Source organism: Loxodonta africana, chromosome 3 (assembly GCF_030014295.1).
Source record: "Loxodonta africana isolate mLoxAfr1 chromosome 3, mLoxAfr1.hap2, whole genome shotgun sequence".
Lineage (NCBI taxonomy): Eukaryota > Metazoa > Chordata > Mammalia > Proboscidea > Elephantidae > Loxodonta > Loxodonta africana.
In genome coordinates, this window is record NC_087344.1 from 36358941 (window position 1) to 36370866 (window position 11926).

At 54.2% G+C, this 11926-nt stretch overlaps 1 protein-coding gene across 3 annotated transcripts; it reads left to right on the forward strand.

Moving 5' to 3' along the window:
- The first annotated feature begins 214 nt into the window (after positions 1-214).
- On the forward strand, positions 215-10290 carry TNFRSF14 (TNF receptor superfamily member 14). 3 transcript variants are annotated; one of them, XM_023552141.2, is made up of 8 exons: positions 215-750; positions 1596-1704; positions 2275-2367; positions 6510-6665; positions 7171-7261; positions 8119-8270; positions 9044-9075; positions 9271-10290. In XM_023552141.2, exons 1-8 carry the CDS (start codon positions 682-684, stop codon positions 9397-9399), a joined length of 831 nt encoding a protein of 276 aa, XP_023407909.1. In that variant the 5' UTR covers positions 215-681; the 3' UTR covers positions 9400-10290. The 3 variants fall into 3 exon arrangements, with proteins under 3 accessions (XP_023407909.1, XP_010591722.1, XP_023407910.1); XM_010593420.3 differs by having other exon boundaries at positions 2275-2400; positions 9271-10283; XM_023552142.2 differs by lacking the exon at positions 6510-6665 and having other exon boundaries at positions 2275-2400.
- Positions 10291-11926: the final 1636 nt, after the last annotated feature.

The window sequence follows — 11926 nt, forward strand, 5'->3', positions numbered from 1 at the left end:
GAAATGCCCCAGACTGGCTTGGCAGGAGTGGGGTTTTACCCTGCAGGGAACTTTTACCTCATTTCAGTAGAAGCTGACATGGGTAACAGGAAACCAAGACAAGGGCTCTGTTGAGTAACAGCATCAGTCCGTGGAGGCAGGTGCCCTCTGGGTGTGCAGAGTGGCCTAGTGGAAGAGGCTGCAGGTGCACTTTATAGGGCCCAGAGGCACCCACTTCTATTAGAAACCCAGAAACTGGCCACTATGGTGCAAGAGGAGGGAGGGCAGGGTGGCAGTGGCCACGGCCCTGAGAGATTCTCAGTGGGTAGGCAGGCTCTGCGTACTAGAGTCCCCCTTCCAGCCTTTGAGGCTTCCGTCTCTGGGACCGCCCTCCCTCCCCGACCTGGTTTGCCTGCTTATCGCCCCACCTCCCGTGCCTGCCCCACCCCATCCCTTCCTAGGTTTTCTCTGCCACCCAGCCTTGTACTCTTCTCCCGATCTGTCCCCCGGCAGCCCTCGACCTGGGGTGCAAAGCTCTGAGATGCCACGTCCTCCTCGGTGGTGGGAGGCCTCCAGCTGAGGTTTCTCTTCTACTTTCACATTCGGCCTGCAATGGCAGCGAGGACGTCGAATTCTGGAGCTTGTCCTGCTGCTGGCAGTCCCAGACCGGTCACCAGGGGCTGAGTGGGGCTGAGGAGGGACATGGAGCCTCCGTGTGGCTGGGAGTCTTCCTCTGGGAGCCCCGCGCCCCAGCCAGACATCCTGAGGCTGGTGAGTCACAGGGCTGCCCCTGCTGAAGCCCTTCTCTCCAGTTCCGCTCCACTATCGCCTGGACTTCTTCCCCAGCTGCCCAGCTACCCAGACGGACCTGAGTGTCCCCACTACCCCCACCCAGACAGGATGGGCAGATTCTCCGAGTCGATGCCCCTCCAGGGGTTGGTGGTCTTGCAGGGCGGGTGGGGGCACCCGGGGCCGGGTAGCTGGAGGGAGCCCTGAGCGGGGTGGTGCCTCCTGGTGGACACAATAGATAGATGGCCTGGTCTCTGCTTTCAGCCCTGTCTGCAGAGATAAGCATGGCTGTGCTCCTTGACAAGGGTTCCTTCTTTGTTGCTCCTTCCTCTCCCTCTGTCCCCCTCAGTGGCCCTGATCTGTCCTGCCCTGTTACCAGCCTGTGTCTCCCTTTGGGCCTGTGAGCTCTGAGGGTGACCCCTGGTCTGGCTCTGCTAGGTGCTCGTGGTTAGCAGGGCCAGCACAGGACAGTGGTGGAGGGAGTTCAGGTGTCCACCCTGCATGGCTCAGGGCTTGCAGAGACCCAGGGACCAGTCATCAAGGCTCCCTATGTGGACAGGTGGGCTGAGGTCAGAGGACGAGGGACCGTCCCCCCTGTGTCCAGGAGCCTCCTCAGTCAGATCGTCATCCCAGCTCCTCCAATCAGATGACTGGAATGGGCCAGTCCCGTTCACCCCCACCAGGGCCCTGCCTGCTCTACAGGGCTGGTGCTGCTTCCCCACTTCTCAGAGGGAGAGACTGAGGCTGGGGGGCAACATCTGCACCCACGTGGATAAGAGGATGCTTGGCCCTACACCCCCTCCAATACCTGTCTTGTTCCCCTTTAGGCGCTGTGCTTCCTCCTCCTGGTACCCCGCCGCTTCACCCTGGCGCTGCCCCTCTGCAAAGAGGAGGAGTACCCGGTGGACACCGAGTGCTGCCCCAAGTGTAGCCCAGGTAGGTTGGCTCTGGAGGGCCAGCTCAGGGGAGCCTATAAAAGGGCCGGCACTGGGGGAGGGGGCGTGAGCAGACACTCCCCCCATTACTTCAGCCTGGAGCCCCTCCTCTGTGTCCTGTGCTGGCTCCGTGGATGGTACGAAGCCCATTGTGGAGTGGGCACTGACAAGCCCAGGGCTTGAGCCCACCAGAGCAGCCCCCTGCAGCTTCAAATCTTTACCCCACATAACACTTACAGCACCCTGCCCAGGGAGGTGGGCCTGGGGACCGAGCCAGCCCACTTATGGCAGGGGACTGAGGCTCAGAGAGGGCACAGGTGGCAGAGCCGGGTCAGGTGTCCAGGAGGTCTGCCCATTCTCCCAGGACCTTCAGACTCCCTGCAGCAGTACACTCGTGGAGACAGTGGGCAGGTGTCGGGGGGAGGGGGGGCAGCTCAGGTGTCTTGGAGAACTGGTGGATAGGATAGTGTCTGATCTCTGGGGCTCCTGTGGTTTGGGGAGGCGGGCACAATGGGGGCTCAGCAGGGTCCTCTGCAGCCTGAGATCTGTAGTTGTCCCCTGTGGCCTTCAGGTTACCGGGTAAAGCAAGCCTGCAATGAGGAGACTGGCACGGTGTGTGTGCCCTGCCTCCCGAGGACCTACACGGCCCACCTCAATGGCCTGAGTGAGTGTCTGCGGTGCCGAGTCTGTAACTCAGGTAGGAGCTTGACCCTGGCATGGCCCTTGCAGCTGACCAGCTCCATCCTTTGGCCCGAGCACCCTGCATGCCCCATCAAACACAAAAACTGCCTCCCAGTGCCTCTTGGCCTGCCCCTGGGCCAGGACCCACCCTCATCTCCTAGGAGGGGAAACTTCAGTGGAGCTTTTAGGCCTATCCCTGCCTGTATCCCATCCAGAGGAAGGCTGGGCCCCCACCTGTCACTCTGTCATCTGGAGACTTCCTGAGCCCAGGGACTGTGTCCTGTTGCAAGGGCACCCCAAGCCTGGGGCAAAACCAATGAGCAAAGGTGCTGGGTCTTGCCTGTCCTCAGCCTGGGTCTCTAGGGGCCAGGTCTCATCCTTCCACAGAATGAAGGTTTTCAAGGCCCCTTTCTGAGCTTCCTGGGGCTACCATAACAAAGTACCACAAAGTGGGTGGCTTAAAACAACAGAAAGTTGTTATCTTACGGTTCTGGAGGCCAGAAGTCTAAAATCACAGTGTGAGCAGAGTCGCAGTCTCTAAGATCCTTCTTGCTTCTTCCTAGTTTCTGTTGATCTTGGCAATCTTTGGTGTTCTTTGGCTTCTAGATGCATCACTCCAATCTCAGTCTCCATCTTCACATGACCATTTTCTCTTTCTATCTCTGTGTCTCTTCTTTTTTTTTTTTTTTTAAATAAGGATATCATTTTTTTAGGTTAGGACTCACTGTATTCCAGTTTGGCCTTGTGTTAACTGAGAACATCTTCAAAGATCCTATTTTCAAACACTTCACATTCACAGGTACAGGGGTTAGGACTTCAATATATCTATTCCGAGGACACAATTCTATCCATAACAGCTCACCCTGTGGCCCTCTGAAATTCAATGACCCTGCCATGTACAGATACGTTTACCCCATCACAGCACCCCCAAAAATCTTAACCCATTCCAGCATCAACTCTAAGCCCAAAATCTCACCTTCTAAATCATCTCATTTAGGTATGGGTAAGACTCTGGGTATGGTCCATCATGGAACAAAATTTCTTTCCAACTGTGGGCCTGTGAAAACTAGCATATGCATCCTCTGCTTCCAAAAAACAATGGTGAGACAAGCATAAGATAGACATTCCTATCCCAAAAGGGAGACATGGGAGGGGAAAAAGGGGGTCATAGGTTCCCAGCACCTCCAAAATCCAGCAGAACAAATTCCATGGGGTTTCAAGGCCTCAGAATAATCCCCTGGCTGGACGGTCTATCCCGTGGACACGTAGTGGGGTGGCACTGCTGAGGTGGTTGACTGAACCCATAAGTCCCATGCTTAATCTCTTTAGCAAATGGTTGTCCAGCCGCACTCTCGGTTTCCTCTCCAGAACATGCTTTCTCAATTTTTACAATATGAGGAGGCTGAAAATTTTCCAAATCTTCAAGTCTTTGTTTCTTTTTGTTGAACAGCTCATTCTTCAATTTATCTCTTTTCTCTCACATTTTACTATGAGTAACGAGGAGAAACCAGGCTGCACCTTCCGCACTTTGCTTAGAAATCTCCTCAGCTAAGTATCCAAGTTCATGGTTTATAAGTTCTACTTTCCACCCAGTGATAGAACATAATTCAGTCAAGTTCTCTGCCACTTTATAACAAGGACTGCCTGTCCTCCATTGTCGAATACATGTTCATCTTTCCTTCTAAGGCCACATCGGAAGCACCTTGAGGATTTCTATTTCTAGAAACACTCTATTTGTGACAACATATGTATTCCTTCAGTCAATAGAGAATTTCTTTTCAGCTGCTTTCACTTCTTTCTTAACCCAAACCAGGATCACCTTTAATGTTAATAATTCTACCAACAGCCTCTTCAAGGCAATCTAGGCTTTTACTATCAAAAAAAAAAAAAGAAAATTAAGTGCCTCAAAATTCTTCTGGTCTCTATACATTACCGAATTCCAGAGCTAAATCCACAATTTAGATATTTGCTACATCAGCAGCCAGTACCGAAATCTGTATTCATTTCTTACAGCTGCTGTAACAGAGCCCCACAAACTGGGTGGCCTAAAACAACAGAAATTTATTCTCTCACAGTTCTGGAGTCTAGAGGTCTGAAATCAAGGTGGCAGAGGGTCGTACTCTCTCTGAAGGCTCTAGGGGAAGATCCTTCCTTGCCTCTTCCAGTTTCTGGTGGTTTCTGACAATCCTTGGCTTGTGGCAGCACCACTCCAATCTGCCTCTGTTGTCATATGGCCATCTCCCTTTCTGTCTTCTCCTCTTTCATAAGGCAACCGCTCATGTTGGATTAGGACTTTCCCTCCTCCACTATGTCCTCATGTTAATTTAACTGATAATGTCTTCAAAGACCCTATTTCCCAACAAGGTCACATTCACAGGTACAGGGATTAATACTTCAACAAATCTTTTGGGGAACACAATTCAACCTGTAATATCCCCTCATAGCACCCCAACACATACGGCACCCCTGCGGTATACACTTCTCACAGGCTCAGGACTCAGACTGTCGGCATTCAACCTCAGCTTTTGGTCACTAGCTGTGTGATCTTGGGTGGGTCATATAGACTTCTCCTGTGCCTCAGTTTCCTTAACTGTGAAATGGGGTCTTGGCCAGTGCTGGGCATACTTCAGGGCCTAGGGAGGCACAGAGTGACTGACACTGGGAGATGTGGCTGCTTCCCCAGTGTGGTCCCTCACCCCTTCCTCCTCCAGACTGAGGTCCTCCTGTGGCTCCCAGGGGAAGGGGTCTCCTGGGAAGGCTGGCTCTCACCTGGTATGAGTCAGACAGGGAAAGGGAAGGTCAGACCTTGGAGAAGTGCCTTAGAAGCACCGACTGTGTGATGAGGCTGCACCAGAGAGAGCTGACAGGTGGGGTTTGGGGCTCCATCTCTACTGCATTCCAGGAAGCCTCCGTGCCTATTGCCCACATGTCCCATTATCATTGTGTGTCCCAGACAGTGTAATAGATGAGGCCCTGTGACCAGTAGGCCACAATCCGCCTGGCCATCATCTGCCCACTCCCTCACTCCACAAAAAAACATGGCAGGTGCCACTGCCCCCATTTCATAGATGGGGAAACTGAGACCCAGAGATCTCCCGAGTCACCCACAGCACTTGAAGGTCAATGGCAGATCCAGACTCAATCAAACCCAGATCACCTCCTTCCAGACACTGCCCGCACCCTGCCCTTGACTATAGACACATGATTAGGAGTGGGTCCTACTTCCTGGAGTGGGCAAGGGAGTACAAGGGGGATAAGGACTGAAAAGGGGAGAAGAAAATCTAGATGTGGATGAAAGACCAGCACCTGGGCCTCCAGGCCACTTACATGGCCCCCGCCATCAAGTAATCCAGTGCCTGGGCCATTGCAACAATTCTGTCTGCCTTTGTGACCCCTGCTGTCCAGCTCACCTGGGACAGCGCAGCCAAGTCCCCAGGAAGGACCAGGAGCAGTGGGCTGGCAAGGGAGGGTTTCCAGGGGAGCAAGGGCCTGGACAAAGTGGAGGCAGGAATACTTTTGGGGTTCAGGTGAGGTGGGGACTAGGGTCTCAGGGCTTTGAGCTGCACACACACTTCCTGCCCCCTCCCCCCTTAAGAAAGCTCCTCACTGATTGGTTGAGGCCCCAGCCCAGCTGTAGCCGCACACCACGTGGCTGAAGGAGGAAGGCTCTCTATTCCTGTCTGCAGCCTGACTACCCCTGCCCCCCTCCCCCCTCCCTCCTGAGCGGGTTTAATTGACAGTGCTGTTTTCAGCTTCCCATTTGTGCTGATCTGGGCCTTGTTGAGGCAGAAGGAGTTCCAGATTTCTCATGAGGCAGGCTGCCCTGTTAAGAAGACCCTCCCAGGGCCCTTTGGGACTCAGACCCAGGGACCTATGTCAGGCACCTCTGGACACCAAGGGTACAGCCTGGCAGGGGCCCCTGTGCAAGGGCAGAGTCCAGGGCCCAGACACAAAGATGCCAGGATTGCAAGGCTGGCTGGGGCCCTGTTACCCAGCTCCTACCCAGGCCCAGGCAGGAGCCCCTCCTCCCCTCCCCCAGGCCTGCTGGTGCTCGGTGTCTCCCTTGGTCTCCTCCCAGAATGGAGAGCTCACCACCACTGTGGGCTCCTTCTCTTGGACCCACAGCCATGGGCCTCGAGACCCGGCAGGAGTGCTCCACCGTAAAAGACACCGAGTGTGGCTGCCCCCAGGGCCACTTCTGCATGAGCGAGGACACGGACCCCTGTGCCATGTGCCGACCCCACAGTGTTTGCAGTGCAGGCCAGCAGGTGCGAACGAGAGGTGAGCCAACAGAGGCTGAACTCCCACCCCCAGTTTTCTTGGCAAGGAGTCAGTGGTAGTCAGAGGTGACTATGGCCACCTTTGCCCCCTGCCTACCCTTCACAGCCACAGCCTCATACCAGGTCATGGCCAGGATTCATAGTCCTGTGGTTGTAGTTAGTTCCCAATTTCAGCCAGACCACAGGCAGGGGTTTGTGGGGTCCAAGTCCTGCTCCCGGCCTGGGGGCCAGCGTGGGGCTGCCTCCCTTCACACCTGTGGGATGACAGCATGACAGAACTCTGGATGCTCAAATTCCAGCCTCCTCATCTCCAGGATGTTCAGAGCCCACCACCCAGGCCCCGCCTCCGAGATCCTCCCTGGGGGCAGCCCACCACAGCCTCCCATCTTTTGCAGACCCCAAAGGAAGAGACAGACCCAGACCCCATGCACAGGGGTGGGGGAGGGGCAAGAAAGCCACCTGCCCTCCTGCCTGGCCCCTCAGCCCCCTGCCCCCTGCTTTCCCAGGCACTGAGAAGCAAGATACAGTGTGTGAGGACTGCCCGCCTGGGACCTTCTCTCCCCTGGAGACCCTGGACAAGTGTCAGCCCTGGACCAGGTAGGTTACCCAGGTGGTCACATGCCAGGCCCCCTGCAGAGAGACCCAAACGTCCCACAGGGCCCATGATATGCCAGCTGCCAGGGCGTCTCCTTGGGTTGGATCTTGTGGATCACAGATACCATTCCTGGCAGGCCAGAACCCCAATGTCAGCAGGGCCTGGCTTCCTGGAGGCCAAGAGGTGCGCTTGACCTGGAGCTGGCCTGGAGAGGTGCCCTGTGGCTCTGTGGGGAGGGGTCACTGGTGTTGGGGCCAAGGGGCTCCAGAGCTTCTGGAGTTAGGGGCTGCTAAGGCAAGGTTCTTAGAGTGAGGCCTTGCCATCCCGCGCCAGACCCTGTGAACGCAGATCCCTGGGCCCCAGAGCTGACCGGGCACTCAGAGTCCGTGGGGGTACAGGGAGCCCTTCCATCCTACCTCTGGGTCCTCCTCTGCCCCTCTTTCCTGCCCTAGTCTTCCCACGTCCTTTGGTTCCCACTACACTCCACCCTGACCTGGCTCTACCTTCCCTTCTTCTTTCTCTTCTTCCTCTTCCCCCTTTCCCTCTTCCTCCTTCTTCCTCCTTCTCCAGCCACCCCTCTCCCTGTGTAGAGTCTCTGGCCCCCTGGCCTCCTTGCTCTCGTCTCCCTCTCAGCTGGCCCATCTCCCCCACTCTCCTGGGTTTCTTTCCTCCTTCCCTCTGTCTCCCCATGGCGGGCCTGGAAATGGTGGACTGACCCAATCTCACCTCCCAGAGTCACTGGTCACCATGCCCCCTGGATGAGCCCTTAGCCCCCGAATCCCCCATCACTGGGAATTGACCCCTAGGTCATGGGCTCCTGGCAGGCTGGCCATCATGGCCCCTTGCTTATCTCCCCTAGCTGCAGTGGCTGGTTGGAGAGCGAAACCAGGCCTGGAACCCGTACCACAGATGCCAAATGCTCCTCTTGGCTTCCTCTTATTTTGGGCCCTGTTGTTTTTATGACGCTTGGCCTTGTGATCTGGTACCTGAAGAAACACCAAAGGTCATCTGGTGAGCAGCACCCATCCATGCGCTTGGCTGTGGGAGGCTCCAGGGCTGGGAGAGACTCACCGCAAGAACAAGGCTGTCTTACCACTGATACAACAAGTGTTACTTGCTTACTCACGTGCCTACACACCCACCTGGACCTGGGCTTCTGCCCAGGGCCAGCCCCGAGCTGGGTGCCAGGAGTGGAGCTGCCTAACCCGGCTCTGATCTTAGGGAAAGCTCGTTCTCAGCCACAGAGGGAGGGACACTGAGCCATGGAATCCAAAGGGGGCCAAATTCTGGGGCTCTGGTGTCAGGAGACCCTGAGTCCCTAGGGGCAGGGAGATTCTCAGGGTCTTAGGGAAACTGAGGCAGGCTGGGAGATGAGGCTGTGTCCCTTCTCACACCTCTCTGTAGAACTCTGCTCCTGGGGTGGGACAGGGAGTCCTCATCTGTATGAAGGGCTTCCCCATTCCCCACCCTGTCCAAACAGCTAAATTCTAGTAAATTATGGGCACAGAGATTGGCAGCTGGGGGAGGAGGGCAGGGTACCCCTCGTGTCCTCTTCCCAGTCCTGGGGCTCCTGGGTCACAAGAAGCCGGGTTCCCACGTGGTCTCACTTGTCCCAGAGAGGCTCAGTCTTCTGGGAAAGGTCACCCAGCGAGGAGCCGGGAGCACCCCCCGACCAGGGCTGTCTGCCTCCCCAGCTCTCTCTGACCCTCCTAGCTTGGCCACCTTTGTCACCTGGATCCTATGCTCCGGCCTCACCCCTGACATCTGTGCCCTTTGTGTTGCAGGGAGTCTGACCAAGCGGAAGCTCTCTTTACAGGTATTGCTCCTCCCTCCCATTGGAGTGATATTGCTAGAGTGGGGTGGCCCTCAGTTCCCTGAGGGTGCTGGTCTTTTGTCTACTGCTGTGCTACCCTGGGTGGGCAACACACCTCCTCATATTAGGGACTAAGGCCTGGCACGAGGCCCTGGGGGTGCCATGGCTGGCTTCGTCTCATGCTGAATTTCTCCACAGAGGTGGGTAAAACGAATTCCAGAAGGGGATGCCATAACCTTGGAGGCCCTGCAGGTTGGGCCGGATGTCACCACGGTGGCCGTGGAGGAGACTATGAGAGATGAAGCTGAACAAGGATCCAAAACTTAGATATCAAGACAGGCCTGGGGCCACCAGGATGACAGTGGTTACTCTTCTCTGTGTGGGTAGCGCCTGGGAGCCAGAAGAGCTTGGCCGAGACCTGCCCTTGGGTTGGCTGCAGCTCCACCACAGAGAGAAAGACAGGGTCACAGCTCAGGTGACATGTGGACACCACCCATCTACCTCATCAATGACATGAGCTGCCCAGAGCCTTCCCCCGGCCCCACTCTGGCTGAGCACCTCTGGGACCAGCACTCTGAGGAACCCAGTGTCCTGCCACTCCTACCCAGCCCTGCCTGCTGCACAGCTCTCTCCACAGACCCCTGCAAGCCCAGGACTGTCTGGCCCCAACCCCAGCTCCCTGTCTTTCCTAATACCCCTCTGAACCTCAGTTGCTCGTCTGTGGAATGGGCCTGTGGGGACCTACCTCACAGGGCTGGGACTGTGCACGATGGACCATTTCTATGGCATTATACAAATGCCACACTTTAAAGTGGTTGTCTAAAATGAATTTGTGTTTGGCTTTATTAAAAAAAAAAAAAAAGTTTTTTTTTTTTATTATTTTTTTCTTGTAATAAATGAATATCTTGTGAAGAGGTATTTTGAGACCAGGTGAATACCCTGTTTCATATCCAACTTTCGCCCATTCTTCCCTGAAACAATAAATTACTAGGTGGTTGTGTAGCTGTGATGTTCTAGTTCTATCATCCTTGGAACACTGGTTAGTGGAAGTTCTATAGGAAGGACGAGCTTCCCTTTTTCTCTATTTATGCACTTACTTACCTCACGATGACCTCATGGTTTCTTACTTTATTCAGTAGGTTCTAATTCATTACTGTAATTATTTATTGGGTGTCCAAGTGGTCCCAGATCTGTCCAATGGGAGTACCTTCAATTTGGCCCCTGGATGCTTTTTTGTCCTTCCTAGATTTTTTTTTTTTTTTTTAAATTGTGGTGAAATACATATAAAATTTACCATTATAATTATTTTAGTGTGCCACTCAGTGGCACTGAGTACTGGTGTATTTATAATTTGCTGCAACAATGGGCACAAACATAGCAACGATTGTGAGGATGGTACAAGACCAGGCAACGTTTCTTTCTGTTTTACATAGGGTTGCCATGAGTCGGAATCCACCCGTCAGCACCTAACAACAACTACATATTTACAATGCTGTGTAACCATCCCCTCTATCTAGTTCCAGAACTTTTCCATCACCCCAAGTAGAAACCTTGAACCCATTAAGCAGTCACTCCTCACCCCTTTGTCCACCCAGCCCTGGTAACCAACAATCTGCTCGCAGTATCTGTGAATTTGCCTATTCAGAATATCGCCTATCAATAGAATTACACAATATTTGACCTCCTGTACCTGGCTTCTTTTACTCAACAGTCCCTGGGTGGCACAAACGGCTAAGTGCTCAACTACTAACTGAAACGTTGCCAGTTCAAACCCACCCAGATGTGCCTTGGAAGAAAGGTGTGACAGTCTGCTTTTGAAAGGCCACAACCCCATGGAGCAGTTCTACGCTGCACACGTGGGATCACTATGAATCCAAATGAATTTGAAGGTGACTTTTTTTTTCCCTCCTTTCACTTAACATAATGTTTTCAAGGTTTACCCACCGTGTAGCATGTATCAGAACTTCATTTCTCTTTATCCCTGAGTAACGCTCCATTATACGTATATACCGCATTTTATTTATCTTTTTATCTGTTGATGGCATTTGGGTCGCTTCTGCCCTCTGGCTATTGTGAATAGTGCTGCAGTGAACATTTGGGTACAAGTATTTGTGTGAACACCCATTTTAACTATTTTGGGTATATATTTAGGAGTGGAATTGCTAGGTCGCATGGTTGTTCTTTCCTGAGGAATCACCAATTGTTTTCCACAGTGGCTGCCCCATCTTACATTCCTGCCAGCAATGTTTCTAGGAGCGTGGAAAAACAGCTCCCCATTGGCTCCTGGGTGTGGCTGGCTCGGTGAGCTGTCCCGCACTGTGTCTCCGGTGGGTGTGGAGGAGACCCTGTGGCCAGGGTAAGCACAGAGTCGTGAAAGCGGTGAGACGTGGATGTGGAGAGCGACAAGGTCTGGAAAGGGTGGGAGCGCTTGGCCGTCAAGGCGGGGCAGCCATGGGCAGAGCACAGAGATACTGGGGCTGAGTCTGAGGGTGGCCGCTGATGTTATGCAAGCTGACCAGATGGAGGAGGGCAGAGCTGTCCCAGCAGAAGAGTGGCCGGTTAATGCAAAGGCTGAGAGGGGGGGACCTCAGTAGCAGGGCCTGCAGCCAGAGCCTTCTGGCTTAGGGGCAGGGTATAGGGGTGGGAGCTTACAGAGCAGGAACCCCGCCCCTCTTTTGCACTTAGTCCTCTGAAGGCCCATTGGCAGGGTCTGACCTGAGCCACAGTTTCCCCTGTTATGCCACCTAACCAGTTCAATCTTTAGATATGTGAAGGAGGCCACAACCCAGAAGGAGGAAACGAATACATTCACTACAAAACTGACAGGCAACTCTGCCCCACGGGACCTGGGCCC

Excerpts from the sequence above, each read along its gene's own strand:
- TNFRSF14 (XM_010593420.3), top strand. The coding sequence starts at position 682 with ATGGAGCCTCCGTGTGGCTGGGAGTCTTCCTCTGGGAGCCCCGCGCCC. Across the intron at positions 2,401-6,509 it reads GTGCCGAGTCTGTAACTCAG|CCATGGGCCTCGAGACCCGG; the intron begins GTAGGAGCTTGA and ends TTGGACCCACAG. Across the intron at positions 9,076-9,270 it reads AGCGGAAGCTCTCTTTACAG|AGGTGGGTAAAACGAATTCC; the intron begins GTATTGCTCCTC and ends ATTTCTCCACAG.